The following is a 23,698-nucleotide window of genomic DNA, read 5'->3' on the forward strand; positions in this document are numbered from 1 at the left end:
AAAATGCAGCTTGGCAGTTCAGCAAGACATCTGCTTCTGGATTCAATGCTCTGTTGAAGGATTTCATTTTCAACTATGAAACTGTTTACCTGTTCTTTAAGGTGACAGCTAGATAACTTTCCGTTTTCCAACTGCACTAAATGAATTGTTTGGGAATATGTCACTGGAAATTTCTGAATTGTTGCTGAAGCTGCGGTGCCTTATGCTTATGTTTCAATTCTAATTTAAGGTCAGTCCAAGACACATTTTTATTATGCTAATGAAACTCTATTATGTATCTGCTGCTATGTTACAGGCTAATCCAGTATTTGAAGTCACCATTGTAATATTTTTAGGAGCATTTGGACCAGTGGTGAAATTCAAATTTTATTACTACCAGTTCTGTGGGTATGGCTTGGTGGGCATGGTGTGGCTTAGTGGGCGTGGCTTGGTGGGCATGGCAGGAGAAGGATAATGCAAAATCTCCATTCCCACCCCACTCCAGGGGAAGGATACTGCAAAATCCCCATTCCCTCCCCACTCCTGGGGGAAGGATATTGCAAAATCTCCATTCCTACCCCACTCTGGGACCAGCCAGAAGTGGTATTTACTGGTTCTCTGAACTACTCAAAATTTCCGCTACCAGTTCTCCAGAACCTGTCAGAACCTGCTGGATTTTACCCCTGATCTGGACGCGCTGAAATGCCTAGAGTAGTATTCAAAATCCCAATTAATGCTTGTAAGCTATTTCCCGAGACAGATATATATATATAGGTCAGATGTCCCCAACTCCCAGGCCGTGGCTCACTACTGGTCCTTGAGCCGTTCGGAACCGGGTCATGGAAGTGGCAGGCAAGCACGTGCATTCCTACTTGCATTCCCACTTGTGCAAGCAGGCGAGCATGTGCACATGCACACGATTTGTGCAAATAGCAGGTGGGCATGACCACTGCACGCGCAAGCTTGCCCGCCGCTTCTGTGGAATCATCCCTCCCCTCCGGTCCGCAAAGCCGGAAAGATTGGAGAACTCTGATACAGGTGATATAGATATAGATAGGTATAGGCTGGCCTGTTACCTTCTATTAATGCTCATTGAAAATCCCATATAATTAAAACATACAAAAACTACTTTCACTGAAAATTCTGGTCTAGTTCAGATGTAACATGGTCATATGCTTTAATTTGTTTTTCTATATTTCGGTTACCCACTTGCAAGCTCATATGGCATGTTGAACCATTGTTTAATCATGATTGGCTGAATTTACACAATGTGTTCAATCCAATCCAAAGAATTACCCTGTTTCCCCCAAAATAAGACATCCCCTGATAATAAGCCCAATCAGGCTTTTGAGCTCATGGCAATAAGGCCAAGCGCTTATTTCAGGGTTCAAAAAAATATAAAACATTCTTATTTTTGGAAAAACATGGTACATTATGTCTTTAAGCAGCCTTATATCAGAATACTGGGTTATTACTGGGAACACAACAAGATCACAAAGTAATTTTAACTGGGTTGCACTTTATAATTATATTTTGAGTTTATTACACAGAGTACTTAATTTGCGTTCAATATTCTATGTTTTGCTTGACTGAAAGAAAACTCATATATCAGTAGCAATAACCTGAATGCTTTTCTGTGTTACATACCTTCAAATATAGGTGGAAGATTTGCACACTAATGGCTGATCAAATAGCATTTTGTCATTGAGGTTTATTTCATTTTTCTTTTTTAGGAAAAAATCTTTCCTGTTTTCTGCTCTATATGCTGCCTTTATATTCGGTGGTCGGCATCTAATGAACAAAAGAGCAAAATTTGAACTAAGAAAACCATTAGTTTTGTGGTCTTTGAGTCTCGCAGTTTTCAGGTAAGCTACTTTTTGGAAGAAGCTATTCATATTTAAATTATTAACTGGTTTAAATAAGGAAAATATTTTAAAAGTAATTTTTTAAAAAAACATCAGGATTCTTACATTTTACATTTTGCCTTCCCCAAGCAGGAAACTGCTTGGAGACAGAGAAATTTCAACTCTGAGAATTCCCAGCCAATGTGTTTTAGAATATATATGTACCACAATTGCATGGTGTAAACTGCCTTTTCTGTAGTGGTCCATACCCTGTGAGGCATCTTTTCCAGTTATCTGGCCACTTATTTCCCCAAGTATTAGGCTGGATTGAAATGGGAGCCTGTGGCTGGCATGTTAGGGGCATCACAGGGCAATGGGTATGGCACTGGGGTTTTTTTCTTTGTTTTATGGATGTTTTATTTTACTGCTTTGTGCCTTTATGCTCTACAACAGGAGTGTCAAACTCACGTCATCACGGCAGCATCACATGACGTATTGGGACTTTTTTCCCCTTTGCTAAACTGGGCATGGGTGTGGCCAGCGCGTGACGCATCTGTCCCACGGGCCGGGAGTTTGACAGCCCTGCTCTACAGTTATGCTCAAAATGGGTGCATCTAAAGTTAAGCTTTAAAATGGGTGGCTATACAAATTTTTTAGATAAATAAAAATAAACTGTCCTCCTGAAAGATGTATGTCCTTTCAAGCTTCATTAAAGCATATGAGGATTGGCTCAGGATTAAGGAACATCTGAGGAAGTAAGTACAATATTATTTTCACCATCTTTAAATTGTGGATTTAATCTGTTTACCACAGCTTTCTGGCAATTCTACCTTGCAATCATGTACTTGTCTACTCAAATTAACTCACATTGGAAGCAATACTGCTTAATCCTACAGGAATGCACTGTAGAAGGAGAGATTGTTAGTAGTCGAAAATAAGAAGAGTCTGGTAGCACTTTTCCAGCCTAACAAATTTTATGAAAAGGCATAAGCTTTCATGCGCTCGAGCGTGCTATGTCATGTTCATGGAAATGTAGGATGTAGCCTAGGTTTCTGTTACATGTCCAAAAGTTTTCTAACAGCTGTAACGTGTATGAGAGTCACTTTGGTGCACCAGTCTTAAGGAAAAAGGCAAGGCAACCCACTTCTAAAAAATGTTGTTCAGGATTGACTTGAAGACAATCATCATCATCATAAATATTTTGATTTAGGATAGGTAGATAGATGACAGATTTCAATGGTGGATACTCTATTGCAGCGATGTCAAACTCAAGGCCTGGGGGCCAGATTCGGCCCAGGAGGTACTTAGATCTGGCCCAAGGGGCCGCCCTGGAAACAGCGAAGGACCGGCCTGCGGTGCTTCTGCCAGCAAAAACAGGCTCCCAAGCTCTGTTTTCAGCTGCCACAGCTTCCTACAACCCCCTGCCAATGAAAACGGAACTTGGGAGGGCCGCATGCTCCATTTTCACTGGCAGAGGGTTGCAGGAGGCCATGGCAGCCGAAAACGGAGCTCAGGAGCCCATTCTGGCAGAGCGCTCAGGCCACCACAGTTGCTCCTAACAGGAGTGACGTTAAGCTGGCCACACCTACCTGGCCACGCCCACCTTGGCCCCCTGAGGTCAAACACAACCCTGATGTGGCCCTCAATGAAATCAAGTTTGACACCTCTGCTCTATTGTTTCCAACATCTGGATACCTCTGGGGGTTTTTTTATAACTTGAAGAATTTCCTGTAGAAATAGGCTTCCTTCCTTTTTAGACTGCTGTTCAAATCTTCTTAAATATCTCAAGATACTTTCGGGACTTAAGATTTACTACCATTAGCATTATGACCACAGTATAACAGACTATTTTCTGAAAAAAAATCATTGGAGATTATTTAAATTTTATACCATATTGATGCATGTATTTTGAATTGTGTTAAAGTTTATTAAGTAAGTCCTTTAATTACAAGAAAATTATTTGCCAAGTAGAGAATTTAAAGTGAAAACATCTACAACGAGAAGCTTCCTCATTTTGCTAACGTCCTATATGTTTTTTAATAACATAATTTTATCCCAATGGTAGCTTTAATATATTTATTTAGCATGCTGCAAATAATATATACATTTATTTTCTTGGGTTATATAAGGTTTTGTGTCATCTGTTGAATCTGCAATAATATTAACATGTCAGAGTATTGCAGGAACTTTTTTCCACACTTAGAATATCCACTTCTGTCTGAGAAGTGTATTTGTTTATTTTTAAATCTACTTCTATCAAATTTTACTAATTTACAGTATTTGAATACTTTCCTAAGAAATTATACCTGACTTTGTTTGGGGAAATAAATTGAAACAATAACTGTAGTAACTAGCAATTTGTCTAATTTTCCCTAAATAAATATATTTACAGTATAAAATGCAAGTAGACAAATAGGGATCATCCCTGGTGGGAAGGTAACAGGGTTCCGTGCGCCTTTGGCATTTAGTCATGCCGGCCGCATGACCACGGAGACATCTTTGGACAGCGCTGGCTCTTTGGCTTTGAAACAGAGATGAGCACTGCCCCCTAGCATTGGGAACAACTGGCACATACGTGCGAGGGGAACCTTTATCTTTACCTAGCTTAACAACAGAGCTGTTGGTCTGAGTTCCATCAGTGAGGACTACCTGTAGACCAGGGGTGTCAAACTCACGTCGTCACCGCATCATCACTTGAGGTATCACAGCTTTTTCCCCCTTCGCTAAACCGGGCATAGCCAGCATGTGACACATCCAGCCTGCGGGCCGCGAGTTTGACACCCCTGCTGTAGACCAAACTGGGATCCTGACAAGTTAAAAAAAAAAAAATCACCAAGGTTGGCCATCAGTAGCGATATTTGGAACGTAATTTCTTGCTGCCCTCTAATTAAAAATGTTGTTTGCATTCTTTTATTTATCTGTTTGTTTTCATATCTTCCTCTTGGAGTCTGAAGTGGCATGCAATGGTATCTCGGCCCGGTTTTATTCCTACAAAGCAGATTAATCCAAGAGTTAGTGAGTCTGCCAAAATACTAATGAAGCTGCATTTTAATGTAGTCGCTATTATGCTAACATAATCCCTGATGTTGGTCTGATCCCTACTGAAGATATCTTTGCCCCATTCTCTGGAGGTGGCATCAGCTGATCCTAAGAATAAGCTCTTTCTTTGGAACATTGCCTTGTAATTGTAGTAGCTATTTAAATCTTTTGTTACAATTCATTTTTTGGCCGAATAGATAAAAATGAATGACCTGATTGAGATGTTGTTTGCTCTCACATGGTGCTCTCAACCAACTGTTTTTTTTTTTGGCAGCAAATCATTTCAGATTCTTTTGAGGTTGTTTTCACTATGAACCTTTAGTTTGAAAAGAAATGAGCTATTTCTTAGTCTTCCAGGTGACTATTAAGACATGGTTGATTATTATTAGTTGTTTTCAACTTTCTTACTACTGTCTTTTTATCCTTTTGTTTATTCGTTGTGACATTTATTAGATTTCCTATCATTTTTAACCAAACTAAGACTTAGGTCAGTGGAGACAAATACTGTATAAATATGTATATTTACTTTATAACTAAAATGCATTCATTTTCCAGAACGCTGCTACTACACTCCAGCATTGGGGAAAATCCTCTTATCTGACAGCAACTGAGAGAACTTTTTTTTACACTTTATCTACCTACTCTGTGCTCTCTCCACGCCCCCTTTTGCACCCGAATCTCCAGTCTTTCTCTCAGTTGCTGACAGACTGAGAGGGTTTTCTCTGTGCTCTGAGTATTGCGGTAGGCCTTTTGGTTATTTTTGATTAGCCCCCTTTTTTTGTTGTTTTGTTTCTGTATTGGTCTCAGTCAGGTTTAGGTTTAATTCTCCTGGGAATCAGCCAGCTGATAGTCAGTTGCGTGCCCAGGGATCTGGGTCGTGCCGGCTTTTGCGCTTCCGCGCTAGCTGCCGCCGGCTTCTGTCCCTTCGGGGCGGATCCGGCCGGATTTTCACTGCCGGTAAGGTCGGGGCTGAGCAGATCGCTCCCCAACCACCGGGTGGACTTTGAAGCCGCAGCGAGGAGGCTGACAAGGAGCGGCTACTGGCGCCCCTCACGTTGTGGCGTTGCTTATCCAGCGGCCGTCCCGTCAGGCTTCTGCGGGCGGCGCTGAGGTGTTTGGCTTACGTGGATTCGGCTCGACCTCCGTGAGTGTTTGCCTAGGGGGGGGGTGCAGCGTGGCTTTCGGTTGCTCACCACCCTCCTGCCGTGGGGCAGCCGGCCGGGGCATCATTCCCCAGTGACGACCGTGTGCGAGCGGCACCAGGGGAAAAGCGCCCAGTCATTCTCGTGAGCACGGGCGGGCCGCCATTTTTACTCCTACGCCACCAACGCGCGGCCGCCATTTTGGGCAAGGGCGGCCGCCATTTTGGATTGACTAGAGCAGCGCGGACCCTAAGTAAAGGGCCGCAGCCTCCTTTCTGGGGCCTTGCTTACTGAACTTCAGTCCCGGCCGTGACATTACCTCAGTAAAGAAAAGGGGGGGCGTTTATGGTTATCGCTCACCCCTTGGTCGCCCTTTTGTGTAGGGCCTATCCCCAGACCTGGGCAGAGAGTGGGGTGCCCTCTTAATTGACTTGGCAGGAGTGCCATCACCTCTAGTGGAATTTGGATCATTAACCAGTATATTCAGACAATCAATCAACCAATCATCAATTTATTAATCAATTCCCTTTTGATCATTGAACCAATCAGTTTATCAATCTATCAATTCATCAAGCAATCAATTAATCAATCAAGCAACAATCAATCAATCAATCAACCATTCGTTAATTAATTCATATTTCTCATATTTCTTTCTCTATAAATCAATCAATTAATAAATAAATATTCATTAACCTGCCTACTGAGTCCCGCTCGAGGCGTTTTCACCATGGAGGACTGTTCATTCTCCTCAGATAGTGATCAGGAGGTTAGCCCTGTCAGATCCACTAAGTCCCGCAAGAAACAGTCGGGCAAACGTTCTGCATCTAGCGGTCACAAGTCCCGCCACTCCAAAACCTCCGCTGCAGCTGATAAGGACGCTCTCAGGCGTCATAAGGCATTAGAAAAACAATGTGAGAAAGCCAAGCAAGTGTCAGCTTCATTACACAGTTCTGATACGGCTTCCGCCCAGCAGGCTGTTCCTGTTCCTGACGGGTCGGAGCGAAGGGAAGCCCGATCCGCTTCCTTGGCTTGGCAGAAGGGTGTGTCCCAGTCGATGCCTGATGTTTCTGTAGCGGGTTTGGAAGCCTTTCCTCCGCCTCGGCGCCAACCTTCGGCCACTTTCACGCCCACAGCCGCGGGCCTCCGATCAGTGGACAACCCTCCGCCTCCATCACAATTCGACTTCCAGACGATGTTGTCTACGGCGTTAGCTTCGATTATGGCGGCTGGAGCACAAACAGCGGCCCAGACGCCCGCGGCAGGAACATCTTCAGGCAGGCTGACCACTTCGGGGTCCCGCAGGGCTCGCTCTCCCTCCCCTCGAGAGTCTGTTTCGTCTGAGGGTTCGTGCCATGACGAGGAGGGCCCTGAAGACCTCGAATTCTCCGAGGATGAAGGACTGGTACCTGACACTCCGGCCTTCACGGGCTTGTTTAAGTCTCTCCTGCACAAGGCTCGTTTGACTACTAACTTGGGTTCTGTGGGAGCACAACCCCCGAAAACCCCGTCTGAGACCGGTCCTCATGATGCCTTATTTAAACAAGTCAAGCAGGAAAAGGACTTTATTCCATGCCCTCAACTGTTCACGGATGTGCTACAGGCACCTTGGGCCCAACCAGGGTCGTCCACTGCGCCAAGCAAGAAGCTTTTCTGTGCGGCGCCCGAGCTTGAGGCCATGTTGGACTTGCCCACAGTGGATGCACTGGTGGCAACCCTCACGTCTCATTCCATGGTTTCAGCTGACCCGCTGGAGGGTCTAAAATCAGAAGACAGGCGCACCGAATTGGCCTTTCGTAGATCACATCAGGCCGTGGCCTGGACTGTTAGAACTGCCACGGCTACTTCGTTTTTCAATAGGGCCTCCTTGATCTGGTTGCGGCAACTTCAGGAACGGCTCCCTCCAGAGGATACCCGTTTGCGTCACAATATTAATAAGATCATTGCTGCCACTGAATACTCGGCGGACGCTTCATTGAACTCTGTAAAGTTTGCATCGCGGGCGTTGGCGACATCTGTCACGTCGCGACGTCTTTTCTGGCTACGGCCGTGGAAGGCCGATGTTAAAACCAAATGGAAGTTGGCGGCGGCCCCGTATAAAGCCCCGAACCTATTTGGCACTGCTTTGGAGCCGGTCCTTGTCGAGGACAAAGACAAACGTAAAGTTATGCCATCATCCTTTCGCAGACAGGACAGGCGTTATACTCCATACACGCAGCGTCAGCCCTTTCGTTCCTACTCGGGGCAGGGAGGCCCCTCTTCTTAGCGGCAGTCATTCCAAACTCCAGACCGCTTCTCAGACAGGCAGCGTTTCAGGGAGCGGGGCAGACCTCAGTCCGCTTCCAAACGCCCCTATCGTGGGTCCACTTCCAGGCCCTTTAGAAGGGGCAAATGACTCACCGACTCCGGGACCAGTGGGGGGTCGTCTCCAGGCCTTTTGTCATCAGTGGGCCTGGTCCTCTCCGGACGAGTGGGTGCATCGCACAATTTCAGAGGGACTCGCGATAGAATTCACAGAGAGGCCTCCACGACGGTTCATCCGGTGTCCAGTTCCCCTGGCGACAGATTCGCACAGCTTGATGGTGCAGGAGATAGCACACCTGCTGGAGATCAGCGCGATAGAACCGGTTCCATTAGACCAACAGGGGACCGGTTTCTATTCGGTCCTGTTTTTGGTCCCCAAAAATTCTGGCGGGGTCAGAGGTATCCTCAACCTCAAGGATTTGAACAGAGCGGTACGTTACCGTCGTTTCAAGATGCACTCTCTTCGGTCCATTCTGGCATCAATTCGCCAGGGAGACCTGATGCAGTCGGTGGATCTACGAGAGGCCTACCTGCATGTTCCAGTGCTTCCTTCGCATCGGCAGTTTCTGTGATTCGAGTATGCGGGCAAGCATTACCAGTACTGTGCGATGCCGTTCGGACTTTCTTCGGCTCCCAGGTCTTTCACCAAGCTGGTAGCAGTAGTGGCCGCCTCTCTCAGTGCCGTCCCGGTGAGAGTGTTGTGTTACCTGGACGACATTCTAATCCTTTCAGCGTCCAGGGTACAAGCGGAGCGAGACAGGGAGAGGGTGCTTTCAGCCTTCCGGAAGCACGGTTTCTCCATCAATCTGGACAAGAGCCAGCTCGTCCCCACGACCTCAATTTTACATCTCGGGACCTTGATAGACTCCGAGAAAGGTCAGGTTTTTCTGTCCTCAGAAAGGGTGGAGAGCATCAAGTCACTTTTAGACCAAGTCCTGGCCCAGAGGAAAGTACCTCTCTTGACTCTTTTGAGACTGTTGGGGAAGATGGTCTCGTGTTTCCGCATTGTCCCGTGGGCTCGCAGACATTCCCGCCCGCTGCAATGGCTACTCCTCCCGTTCCAGAGGACCGGCAGTTCCAACACGTCAAGAAAAGTCCTCGTGCCTCCACAAGTCAGACTTTCACTACATTGGTGGAGATCGTCGGCCATCCTGCGGGGGTGCACCTTTCTGGAACTGGACCGGGTCGTGATCACCACCGATGCCAGTCTCCATGGCTGGGGGGCCCACCTGGGTGCCCAGATGGGCCAAGGACAATGGTCTCCAGAGGAACGTGTACAGAGTATCAACCTCTTGGAACTTCGAGCCATTCGCCTCGCCCTCCTGCATTTCCGGACGATGGTTTTGGGTCGACATGTCCTGATACTCACGGACAATACATCCGCCAAAGCGCACATAAACCGGGAAGGGGGGACGAGGTCACAGACGTTGATGCTCGAGTCGGTACGTCTGTTCAATTGGGCGGAGAGACATCTGGAGTCAATTCTCACAGATCACATTTCGGGGAAGGCCAACACAAGGGCGGATTGGCTCAGCAGGGAAGTGATCGACCAGGCCGAATGGCAACTGCTTCCCAGTTTGTTTCAGGAGATCTCTCTTCGCTTCGGACGACCGCTGGTAGACCTATTCGCCAGTCCGACCAATGCCCAGCTTCCCCGGTTCATCACTCGGTATCCGGCTCCAGCGGCGGAAGATACAAACGCTCTGCGGTGTTGTTGGCCAGCGGGTCTGCTATACGCTTTCCCTCCCATCACGTTAATTCAGCAGGTAGTCCGGAAGATGATAGCGGAGAGGGCGGAGATGTTACTGGTGGCACCACATTGGCCGCGCAGGCCGTGGTTCGCGGATCTTGTGGAATTTTCAGTGGCAGACCCGTGGGTGATCCCTCCACATCAGATAGTGCTGTGTCAGGGAGCCATTCGTCATCCCGAGCCCCAGTGGCTGCAGTTGGCCGTTTGGCATTTGAGTGCGTCATCCTGAAGAAAGACCGATTGCCAGATACGGTGATTGGTACGATTCAATCGGCCCGGCGGCCATCCACGACGAGGATCTACGAAGCCTCCTGGAGAGCATTTTGCCGTTGGTGTGCGACTGCTCATGTGGATCCTACGTCTGCGACGATACAGGATGTCCTCATCTTTCTGCAAGTGGGCGTGGAAAGGGGTTTGTCTTCTGCTACTCTCAGGCGTCAGGTGGCGGCTTTGGCCACTGTGTTATCCTTTCCACCGTACACCTCACTGTCTCATCATCCGTGGGTGAAGGGATTTCTTCATGGAGCTACGAACCTGAGACCGCCTACGGTTCATCGTTATCCTTCTTGGGATTTATCTCTGGTTTTCCAGGCCCTCACGTTGTCCCCGTTTGAGCCACTTGGCTCCATCTCCCTTAAGTTTTTGTCGTTCAAAGTTGCTTTCCTGCTGGCGATCACGTCGGCTAGGCGCATTTCTGAGCTCGCTGCATTATCGGTCAGGAAAAACCTGTGCATTTTTCATGCTAATACGGTGGTCCTGCGGATGGACCCTGCCTTCATGCCCAAAGTTAATTCGTGGTTTCATCGGGCGCAGGAGTTGGGTCTGCCGGATTTCTGTCCCTCGCCGAGACATCACCGCGAGGTTCTTTGGCATACTCTGGACGTGCGCAGGGCCTTGAGACGTTATATGCGTAGGACAGCGTCGTTCCGGAAGACGGAAGCCCTTTTTGTTTCGTTCCATCCTGCGTCCATGGGTCAGAAAGTGTCGTCGACCACGATAGGTCGTTGGATTAAGGCCTGTATCGCTTCTGCTTATGAGAATCAGCGTCGCCCGGTTCCTGGGAATATTTTGCCTCATTCGACTCGGAGTGCGGCTACTTCGGCTGCCTGGGCTACCCAGGCTTCTGTATTGGACATTTGTAGGGCAGCTACCTGGACCTCTTTGTCGCCATTCATAAGACATTATAGGATTGATGCTTACGCCTCGGCTGAGGCGTCCTTTGGGCGACGGGTGTTACAAGCAGTGGTGTCTGGGTCTACTGAAGAGGCTAGTGTTTTGCCCGACCCTGGGAGTTAGGCTTGGGTATGTCCCAATGCTGGAGTGTAGTAGCAGCGTTCTGGAAAATGGACATTGACTTACCTGAATGTCCTTTTTCGGAACGCTGCGTATACACTCCATTTCCCTCCCTCTTTATTTGTTGGCTTGTGGTTGTTTTGTGTTAATAAATTTTGTTGTGATTCACCTTTTGTGTCTTCGTTCAAGACTGGAGATTCGGGTGCAAAAGGGGGCGTGGAGAGAGCACAGAGTAGGTAGATAAAGTGTAAAAAAAAGTTCTCTCAGTTGCTGTCAGATAAGAGGATTTTCCCCAATGCTGGAGTGTATACGCAGCGTTCCGAAAAAGGACATTCAGGTAAGTCAATGTCCATTCTGTTGCTGCCTGTCTATGAAGCTCATGGACAGGTAGCAATAGCCTGAATGAATTTTACTCCATAGATTATAGGTGTCATTATTGAGAATATAGGTACTTAAATAGGAACCTATTAATTTGCTTTTTTAAAAATAGCATTTCCATCAAATCCAGGACATAGCTCAGCTTGAAAAACAAACAGGGTCCTTTTTAGCACTTTGTAAAATATGAAACCAGTATTATATGAGCTTCAGGTTTACCCTAAGTGCACCATATAATTGGTGCATTTAGAATGCAGCAAATTCTTCACTTATTGTGGAGTCCTTGGTATTCTCTGACCTTGGTACTTTACTTGCAGACATTTTGTTACCCGACTGGGTAACATCATCAGTACTAGTGAGAGTGGTATTTGTTCCCTGTTTATATACAGTAGCTTGTTCTGCAAATATTGGTGGGTGTGTAGTTTTCTCCCTGGTAGTTCTTTGATTTGGGCATTGTGTTCTGCCTGATTGTTTGCTTGGTGTTAATCCCTGCTTATCTGGGTGTAGGCTGCTGGAGAGGACATCCTCTGGTCTTTTTGTTTCTTCCTTAGTTATATCGACAGGTAAATAATAAATGAGGTCCTTTCAGCTTCCATGTCTATAAAGCTTTATAAGTACTGCTAAAATACCCTGTATTCATGTGGTCACATGAATCACCACGTGATATGTGGTAACAGCAGCTGCTTCAGATTTTAAGTAAACTGCCTGGACTTTAAATTGTCCTCATAAGAAACTGGAAACCAACAAGGTTGTGAAATTTTCAAGTTATATTATAAAACAATTCACATTTCACATCTTCTACATTATAAGGTGAAGATTATCATGGCATGTATAACTAAGCTGAGTTATATTTGAGAGCATGGTGCTAGAATTAGTCTGATCTACGATAATAAAAAATGCTATGTGTCACCAGGACTATTTATATTTCTATGTGCAAAGGTAGATCTGTCTTCTATACAGATCTGAGTAAACAGCATCTGATATTTAGTAAACTAAATATCAACTGAGTATCTGGAGAGCAAGTTGGATATAGGGACAATACATATGCTGATGCTTTTAAACCCACAATGCAATGTTTTATTTAAAAAAATATTGTTGATAGACTTATTTTCTCTTTTAAACTTTTGTTAATGGAATAGAAAATTTATTAATATATGTTTATATCATTTTCTCAAACATTTTTTGTCCCACAAAAGGTATGATCATGTAAAGGTATGTGTCAACTTGCAAAGCTTTCAAGTTGCCATAAGCAGGAGGGGGGGGGGTGAACTGATGGAACTGCTTGATTTCCCTGAAACTACATTCAACAAATGCCTTTCTGTAGATTGTGTCCTAGGTTAGCGGAGTCAGTAGAGGGGCCTGTGGGTTTCACAGCCCGCCAACGTGGTTGATTGGAGAATATGATTTATGACATGGCCAGGGAGGAGGGGGGAGACAGGGTCATGGGGGACCGTAAATCTACGTGAGGTCAGTTCTGACTGCATCAGAATATTGCCGGAATGGCGTTCCTAATAAACGACTGTATTTCTTTTGAAGTTTGGCTCATGAATTAATTAGGGCATCTTTCAGAAACTTCACAATATATTTTTACCACATGGAAGAGATGTGATCCATTTAAACATTTGCATTAAATCCAAATGAAAATATAGAGTTCGAAGGGATTATCCCTCTGTTAATGCAGCCTAGAACTACATATATCTACAGATATGTATGTTTCCCCATGTGTAACTTAATAATTAGAGTCCAGAAGCTGAGGGTAAAAGTTTGTTCTCTGAGCTTGTGGGTTGGTTTCCGAATGTTTTATTACCAGGCTAGGTAACATCTTCAGCAGAGTTTAGGGGATGTCAGTGTTCTGTTTATAAGGTTTAGGTGTAGGTGTAGGGTCTTATGACAGGTCTTGTGATGAGTCATCTGTGAGACTTGTGATGGGTCTTGTGATAAAAAGATTACCTCAGGTCAGGGTCGATTATTAGATTATTCATTGTAAAATTAATTGTAGCTTTATAAGATTCTTTTCCCTTTTAATTCCTATATACTAATTTTACATTAATAATTTTATCTTTACCTGATTTTATTCTGCCAATGTGACTTTTTATTTCTATTTTAGTGTAATTGTTGCATTATTGTTTCTATGTAGGTCCATGAGCAAAATAAATTTGAATGATTGACTTATTTAAAATGTGCTTATGTATATACAGTGTAATCTCCAAAGAATTCACACAGAACCACAAATACCCTATGAAGTTTTGAAATTTAATTAATGATTACCAAATTGTAAATTATCTGCAAATTACTCACCATGCCCCGCAATCTTGGATGAAAGGAATTGTCTGGGTTTCTCCAATCTTGCTTCAGGGCTCAGATTATCATTGGAATAGCCTTGGATGATGGATAGTTCTTATTAAAAAAGAAAAAGAGGAGAGTGTAAAGTTATTGATTCTTTTTTTATCATTGCAATAATAAGATTAAGAGACATAGTTTCATTTATAATGCTGCATTCCTTACAGAAATTGCATTGAAATTGTACAGAAATGGTATATGTATTGCATTTCCTTTGCTCTTTCACATCTTAATAAAGTAAAATTGCTTGGAATATTATTACTAGTCTGCCATTGATAAGAATTCTCTCTTTTATCTGAGGTTCTTTAATCAGGGTGTTGATTTTTAGATAAATATAATAACATTGGTGAGGCCTTACTTGTGGGAAAAGAGTAGCCAGAGCTATGGCGAGGGAGTTAAGTGCATCATCAGTTTAGAGTTGTTGCATACCCACAAGCACTCCAAGTCCAACTGCTTCCGGAGCCTTTATCTGGCTCCAATTTAGTGTTGAACTTTACTTGACCAGATTCTTAGACTTGAATAAATCTTCTATGCTGCAACCTTACAAATGGTCTTGATTCTTTGCACTTGACTTCACTACACTAAAACCTAATCCTGACCAGATTAAAAAACTATTGTTGATGATTTATGGGTACATATGTTTAGGTCTAAGTTTATAAATTTCCTCAACAACTTTGGATCCCCCTTCCCCCACGTTTTGGTTGGGGATTTTCCTTAATTCATCATTGTCCTTGGAGACTCACATATCTGGACTTGCAAAAATCAGGACAGCCACTACAGTTTTCAGTATCACTTTGCTGCCAACTAGAAGTCATCTGAATTAGCCTGGATATAGGCTAGTAGTAGTAATAGTAGTAGTAGTAGTAGTAGTAGTAGTAGTAGTAGTAGTCGTTGTCTCAGGAAAGGCTATGTTTGTGAATCCAAAATATCCAACTACAAAGAAATTGACAGAATTGGTTCTCTCATAGAACTAATATTTGTATAATACCACTGGGGGGAAAAAAAAACAGTTCATGTTATTTTCCTCTGTTCTTGCTTTCTTCCTCAATTAGTGATTCAGTTAGTGTTACTTTTATATAGGTAATGTTTAAGTGTTCTGTTTGTTCCTCATTCTTTCATATAGTGAAATTTTTTAAAAGAAAAAACATGACCAACTCTGCACACTAATCGTGTCTGTAAATTTTGCCTCCATTGCTTCTTACAGTTAATGACTATTTGTTTTTCTCTTTATGGTCACAAAGTATATTTGGTGCTGTTCGAACGGGTGCTTATATGGTATATATATTGATGACCAAAGGACTGAAGCAATCTGTTTGCGACCAGAGTTTTTACAATGGACCAGTCAGCAAATTCTGGGCGTATGCATTTGTGCTAAGTAAAGCACCAGAATTAGGTGAGTGGCTTTTTTTAAAAGAAATATAAAAATAAAAACTTTATGGGACATAATGAAAGAAAAAAAAGCAAAGTTGCGAAAGAATTTACCTTGGTGTTTTAAGTGGTTTTAAAATATTGCTCTGCATCCTGATGAATTTTTTATTTGTAAGTTTGAAAATCACTTTCTCTCCCCAGTCAAATTGTAAAATGAATAGCATATCAAAAAAGTTGAGGAAATTCTTAATCCATGCAGTTTCGGTTTGAATTATAAAATTTCTGAATTCTGTTCTTTATTCTATACTCCAGCTCTACCTTTGCGCTAGAAAGTAGCACTTCCTCCATACAATAAATTCTGCACTAGCCCAGAGAATGATTAACGCAGCCACAAATTCATAATGTCTTAGTGCTGTGGAAAGAGCCAGGTTCGTTAATTGGTTAAAATTTTATAGACTAGAAGAAACAAAAAAAAATATTCTGTGACATGCATTAAGATGCTTTGATATTATTCAACATGTATAGTTTAGAAAACTCTAGGCTCTTTTGAGAAATCTTTTCTCTTTTAAAAAAAAAATTCCAAGCACTTCCCCAATCCTATAACTAAGCTCATTGCAAGCACAGTACAGGTAGTCCTTGGTTTACATCGATTAGTTTAGTGAACATTCAAAATTGTGGCAGCACCAAAAAAAATGGATGTACAACATATCCTTGAAATTTCAGCCATCACATGTCTCAGAGAAGGTGTATCCCATTTCTCTAAGGCAGAGGCAGAAGCAGAAGCAGGCCCTATGTCTTTAGAATATTCTCCATCCTGAAATCTTTAGTGCTCCATGTTCCTGTCATTGGTAAAATAACAAAGTCCTGTCTGTTTAACAGAGCATAAGAATAAAGAATGAGATTGTTTTCACCCTTTTTCTGCAATGCATTTTCAGTTTTTTAATTATTAGACCCTGTTTCCCTGAAAATAAGACATCCCCTGATAATAAACCCAATCGGGCTTTTGAGTGCATGCACCAAAATAAGCCCTCCCCGAAAATATTTAAACAGAACTGGAAATCAGGTAAAACAGCCTCATCTTGCTCCACGTGCTCCAAAATAATAAGACCTCCCCAAAAATAAGGCCAAGCGCCAAAAATATATAAGACAGGGTCTTATTTTCGGGGAAACATGGTAGTTAAGTTACTCGTACATTTTGCTACATGAATATTATTGCTCACTTATCAGTGCATGTAATGCACATTTTCATGTGTGACAAAGAGAATTCTTTATAGTATCTTTTAATTCATCTTAAAATGAAAAACTAACATGATAGTGCTACTTTCTTTCAACTTTTGTTTCTTTGTCCTTAAATTTGTCTGATACATGGTTTTAATTCCAGCACTCTGGAAACCACTGAGAACAGGATAGAATAAAATTAATTGGAACTAATATTTGAGAATATTTTTCTATATAGAAATATCAAAGGTATCCAACAGGTCAATTGTTAATTTATCATAAACTGTATGATGATATTTTGTTTTTAAATTTATCCTCGCATATTCTACAACAGAATAGTAGTGAAAAGAGATATGTAAAATTTAAAAAATTGCTTTACAGCACATTCACTAGATAGGTGTTCTTTTTTCAAATACATATCAAAGAGCTGCAGGCACAGAATGATTCATCACTCCTTACAGCAAACCCTTACATAATTCTCTTTATCAACCATTTATAGAAATATTTGATTATTTCTGTTTTGATCTGCCCAAAAATCTTTGTTTATATTTAGACTCATTGGAATAGTTCCAATTCCAAATTCCATATATGCTAGTGAACTTCTGCAGTAGTTGCATTGGAAAGTGTTTAAGACTAGAATATTACTGATGAAAATACAGCATCTAACTTGTCTTTTGCTATCATTCTTTATTTTAGTTTTGAAGCACTTGCCTGCATATAAGTATATCTTCTGTGTCTCAAAGGTAACACTCAGAGAAATATGCAGTAGTAAAAATATAATTTTAAAAGTTAAAAGAAACAATTGAAATAAAGAGGAAAGCATAGAAATTTTTAAAAAATTTTTTAGCAAAATAAGTAAGAGTTGCAGGTCACCTACTAGGAGAAGAAAAAAAAATCACATCTACTCAGACCCTGGAAACAAACCTTGATTTTGCTACTTGGCTTACAGCTTTATTTTACTTGTTGCCACAAATCAAAATACAATGAAATATTGAAAGCCATACCTAGGAGTTAAACAAACTTTTTAGTTTTTCTCTAAAAGTGCTACGATAGATCTTGAGCCAGTTCTCTGGAACTTTTGAATCTGTTGAACATGTATATATTTGCATTTTTGGGAACCTGAAAAATATGACATTCTTTTTTAATTATATTGAATTTAGATTGTAGAATTGAGTTTTGGGAGAAAAGAGAGGTATTGTATGTACTGTTTAGGATACAGTCAACTATGATTTAAAAATCCAGCATGTACCCTCTGAAGCAGTATTGCATACTCAGGACTAAACCATTGCAATTCACTGAACTATATTTTTCAGTACCACCGCCTTTAAAATATCCTTCACACTAAAATCAGGTCTGTGTTACAACTCACAATATGAAAAGCAGATTTGTGTAGATCTTAGCAACTTTTAATCTTTCTAGGGTAATATATTTTCCCCCTTGCACCGTCTTCACAATTCAGCTGGAAATCTGAGATGCTTAATCCAAAGAGAGAGCTGAACCAACTGTGTCATAGATTTAAAGTTTCTTTGCAATTCATATTAAATACTGTCTTAAGATACACTAATGTTTTGTAACTACAATTATTTTTCTCTTACTGTTTTGGATATTTGTTTTCTATAAAAAAAATATTTTTCATTCTAAAGATCTGAAGAGAATAAACAAGGTTAATCAGGCTTGAAGCACATTAACATGCTCAGAAATCATATTGTAATTTAGAACAGTGGTGGGTTTCAAAATTTTTTATTACCGGTTCTGCGGGCATGGCTTGGTGGGCATGGCAGGGAAAGGATACTGAAAAATCTCCATTCCCACCCCACTCCAGGGGAAGGTTACTGCAAAATCCCCATTTCCTCCCTATAAGCTGGGACTTGAGAGGCAGAGAATAGATGGGGCCAGGGCCAGTCAGAATTTTTACTATGGATTCTCCAAACTACTCAAAATTTCTGCTACCGGTTCTCCAGGACTGGTCAGAACCTGCTGAAACCCACCTCTGATTTAGAACATAAGTATTTTCTTCATTGCTATATGTTCTTTTGATTATGCTAATTACAGGCATAATTATTATCTATTTTAGAAGTATAAGATTATCATAAAGATGTATTTAACTGATATTTAATAATTTATGGAGATTATTTCTTGTGTATTTTTCCTTATTAAGAAATAAAAATTGAATCTAAAGTTAGGGCCTGGCAGAGATTTTTATTATGATGTCATTATACATCATAATATACAAACAAATACAAACGGTCACAATTAAAGATTCTAAAGCCAATTTTAAGATGATATTGCATTCAAAATATTTCTGTAGAAAATCCTTATTTCTGTGATTAAAGAACACCTACATTTTTAAACTGATGTAATGTTTCAGAGTATTTCAAAGGGTTCTTTTAATGTCTTGGTTTTTTTCCTACAACAGTGTTGTACAATATACATATTTATACTATTCTCTCTTTTTTTTCTCCCTGCAGGAGATACAATATTTATTATTCTTAGGAAACAGAAGCTCATCTTCCTCCATTGGTATCATCATATTACAGTACTACTATATTCTTGGTACTCTTACAAGGACATGGTGGCTGGTGGTGGCTGGTTTATGACCATGAACTATGGAGTACATGCAGTCATGTACACATATTATGCCTTGCGGGCTGCGGGCTTCAGAGTATCACGCAAATTTGCCATGTTTATCACCTTGTCACAGATTACACAGATGTTTGTTGGCTGCATAATCAACTACCTGGTTTTCGCCTGGATGCAACAAGGCCAATGCCACTCACATGTTTACAACGTTGTTTGGTGTTCCCTCATGTACCTCAGCTACTTTGTGCTTTTCTGTCATTTCTTCTTTGAGGCATATATTGGCAAAACAAGGAAAGCAAGGAAGGCTGAGTAACGCTAGGAATACTGCTAAGCCACCACTCAGCTCATCGACCAAACCAGAAACACAAAGCAAAACAAAATGGCACAAGAAAAACCATTTATATATGGTGCAAGTAAAACTCAGCAGCTGTGGACAGATAGGTTTGTTCAAACCAATAAATTTATGATCATGTTATGGTAAGGACTCAAGGAATGATCTTACATCTTAGCAGGCTGCTGTAAGACATCTTCTTTCTTGCATCTCTTAAAAGAAGCAATCTTGCATTCAGAAAATAAAAGGAGAAGAAGGTCAGAATTTTGCAAAATAAAATATTAAAATATATGGTTTCCCCGATCATAGATAACCTTTATTTTAAATGAAATTTATTATATTCTTTCTAACTTTTTGTTTTTAAAGATATAAAACTTGAACAAAATTTAAGAAGAGGAAACAAATATTCTGTATCCTATGAAATATACAAAGCTGCCTTATGCTGTCAGAGCATGGTTCTCTTGAGTTCCATCTTCTCTATTCTGACCGGCAGCAGTTCCACTAACCTTGGGAAATGCCCTGCAAGTAAAGATCCTGGTTTTGTTTTTAAGATACATATATAAAACCAAGAATCCAAGGATTAAACCTTGGACATTTCTGCAGCCAAAGTATTTGCTCTCCAATTGAGTTAAGAATTCCTTCCTATACAATGCCAGTATTTCTGTAAAGTGGGAAAAAGCTCCTTCTTGAAAAGGTTGCACTCTAGGAAGCCAAATTATAAAAAAGGTTCCTATCAAAGCTCTTATTAGGGCAGCCATTTAAATTCCACTGAAGCACTACATAAAAAAAAAGGTAACAAGAAAGCATGGGTGCCTTTGTTCATATATATTCTGTATCATGCTGTCAGAGGCTCTGGTATATCAGTTAAATTAAAGATTTAGAATTAGAATAACCTGAAGATTGAATGCTTTCTTGAGAAATGCATTAGAAGGCATTGATTCAAGTGTATTTTGAGTCTAAAACATGGCCGAGAATAGTTGTAATATTGAGTCAATTAGTTACATTTGCTGGAACTATTGATAACGGAGAGCAGGAGAAGGAGAGAGAGAGAAAAAAGGGATAGAAAATGGCCCTTTACAATAAGCCAATTTGCAGAAATCTTTTCAGCTGCTGTGCTGTAATGCTATCCTACTGTTTCAGATACAGAGGATATTGTTCACTCTTCATTTAGTTGGTGTATGTCATCTGAATCACTTTATCCAAAGTTATTTCTGTTAGCCAGAATTGTTCAAGATAAGGGAATGCAAATGTTACAATAAGGCTGGTTTTTGGAACAACGTTTCCTGCTTCCAATGTCTTCTCTTTCTTCCTGTTGATTCCAGTGATGGCTCACAGCTCATGACCACAAGTCATTGTTAAGAGAACTTGTAATTTCTTTATCATAGATCATAAACAGAGGTACAATTTTCATTGGTGTATGCAAATTGCTGCTCCTACCAAACAAGTCTAAGGCTCCAAAACTGAGGTTGGAACCATCGTAGGGAGAAGAAAATAGAAGCTATCTTAAGATGATAGAGCCCGAAGATACATCATTAAGTGCAATTGGAATGAGAGGTACAAAGACAAGCAAAAATTAGCTTTGGAGATATATTAGTATTAGAGAGATCAGGAAACAAATATTGTGGTATGGTACATATTTTATATTTTTATGAACTTCAAAGAATAGATATCTGCAACTTTAAATAGTATTTTACAGACTGTATATGACTTTAGCTAACACTGTGCTTCTGTATTTGCTTCACAAGCAATGCAAAGATGTTTAAAGTGCCCTCCTGTGGCCACTTAGAGATACTACTCTAGAAGGCAGACCATGCAATCATACTGCAAGCTTTGAAGAGGGCAAATCCTGAATGGAGTGGTTGTGTGCTGCAACAAATTAATGTATAGACAAACTTCATGCTCACTTTTTTAAAAAAAAAAATCCATAGGAAAACTATACTGTAGCATCCTTGATTGCTTAAAAAGACATCTGGTTCTTCAGTCAGCTGCAGATAAAAAGACGCCACTCTGAACCTCAGAGAAATAGCTGAAAAGAGCCATATTTTCTGCAAAGAAAAAGTAGATTGTATTATCTGTAAGATTTCAGTCCTTACAAAGCCAAATAAAATATATAACATTCCTAATACTTCAAAGAAACAAGTATGTAAATTTAATGTTACAAGTGTATTAGCATAATGTTTTCTCATTTCTATGTTTGATTCTTTTTAACAATTAGAAGAACTAGAGAAACAATGAAAAGCTGCTGTTTTACGTATGGAATCAAACGTACATGTAACTACATATATAATCCTTACATGACTTGTCCAAAAAATGGGGCCAGGCAGAATCACCTTTTTTTCTAATGGAAAATGTTGTCAACTTTCTTACTTTAACCTCAGACTACATAATAATAACGTACGTAGTAATTTAATCTTGATTTAGCTTCAACTGTGCTGTCTGTCATTCAATGTAATAACCCTGTTAGACATAAAGGGCTTTCAATGTTCCATGATATCCAGGAAAACTGCTACATTCTATTTGACTGTATGTGAACTGTATTTGGGGAGCGGGGCTATGGGGTTGAGAAGCTCTCTAGGGCTTAATCATAACTGTGAAAAATTGAAAAAAAGTTTGTAGCTGTGTCATTTAAGTTATTGATGTTCTGACATTGTTATACACTACAAGAATAACAAAATATTATACTAGGTAGAACATAAAAGATATAATAGTAAATTATAGGACTTATAGGGTACATGGGCATTAAATTAAAATGTAGACAATGTTATTTGAAGTTGGGAGGGTAAGAATTATATTCCACAGTAAGCCTTCCTTTGCTTTCTGCTCCCACAACAAATATTTGAAGCAAAACTAAAGTGTGGAAAAGTTGTGGGAAGTAGTAGTTGGTAGTCTGCAGTTGTGCCCTAACCACATGCATCTTTCATGTCTCTCTTAATTGTTTTCATTATAAGCTGATCCCGTACTCATTCATGGAAAATTTACTTTTTTAAAAGATGGTATTTCACAAGGGATGCTGAGAATTTTATTGTTTTTGCTCCCCGTAACCAAAGGAATGGACTACATCAGTGAAAATCATTGATTTAAAAGTGTTTTTTTTCCCCTGTTTTATTGTAGTATTAATAAGAGTGGTAAGCAACCATTTAAATTCTTTCTTCATATGATTTGTGAGAATGCTTTGACAGGGCAGTTCTGAGATAGTTGTTCAAATGCACAATGTCACAGAACTCGAAACAGCATTCCAGCCTTATTCCTCTTCCATTAAAGCAGTTGTGGTTTACTTTTGAAAGGGGAAGTTTGTTTATTATTATTAGAAAGAAAAATGAAAAAAAAATGATATTGCACTGTAATAATAATTATTATTATTATAATAATAGCAGTTATAAGATGAAAATTGTTATAAAATGAACCAGAAGAAAAACAGGCATCTTTTGTCCAGAATAGGCATATTCTGTCCAGAACCAAAATATTTATATCCCAACTCTCCCATTCAAATAATTGGCTCTGAAAATGTGTGAGGCGATAGCTAGCTAGTACCCTTTTTTTTTTTTACTGTATTTATAAATGAGCATTTTGCATATTTTTGCAAATATACTGCAGTGCATAATGGCCTAACATTTATCACCTTTGATATTCTTAAAAGAATAAATTCAGCTAAGTTACTATTTAGTAACTGGGTTAAATTATTGCAAAATCTGCAAAATATTTTTTCCTTATTGGAAAGCTAATTGGAAACCTTGATTCCTGAAGTTCCATAAACAGATTATAATGTTTGCTGAGTCATTTGCAATTTTCTTAATAGTTGCCCATCCACAGAATCTCTTGCTTTAACCATTTAGGTCTCCAAAATATAGTGAATAAGTTAAATATACTTGCATGATCTATTCTTTAGACCTAAAGAAGCTGCAGACTCTGAAATCACCCAAACGTGTGTCAGCTAGCTTATCTGGAATACACCCAATCCAGTGCTGATGATCCCATTTTAGACCATACATTATATTGAGGCAAGTTTTTCATTGTCCTGGTAAACTCTTCTTGTTGAGCAAGTGAATTCATTCATTCATTCTCAGGCTGAGCACTCACCTTATATGGCCTAAATCTAGAAACACTTGAGTCATGCTTAAGCATGCTAATGTCAGTGGAT

The 23,698-nt window shown here is 40.7% G+C and overlaps 1 protein-coding gene across 1 annotated transcript in view; it reads left to right on the forward strand.

The window, feature by feature from the left end:
* Window positions 1-19,626, forward strand: part of ELOVL6 (ELOVL fatty acid elongase 6) — an 81,433-nt gene extending 61,807 nt beyond the window's left edge. Inside the window, exons 2-4 of the mRNA XM_070948494.1 lie at window positions 1,713-1,844; window positions 15,305-15,456; window positions 19,118-19,626. Of these exons, the coding sequence (XP_070804595.1) occupies window positions 1,713-1,844; window positions 15,305-15,456; window positions 19,118-19,542 (709 nt within the window). The 3' untranslated portion in view covers window positions 19,543-19,626. The remainder of the gene's footprint in view (window positions 1-1,712; window positions 1,845-15,304; window positions 15,457-19,117) is intronic.
* The last annotated feature ends 4,072 nt before the right edge of the window (window positions 19,627-23,698 follow it).

This window comes from Pituophis catenifer, unplaced genomic scaffold, assembly GCF_029215685.1.
Source record: "Pituophis catenifer annectens isolate HBS135680 unplaced genomic scaffold, rPitCat1.0.hap2 SCAF_8, whole genome shotgun sequence".
In the NCBI taxonomy this organism is placed as follows: domain Eukaryota; kingdom Metazoa; phylum Chordata; class Lepidosauria; order Squamata; family Colubridae; genus Pituophis; species Pituophis catenifer.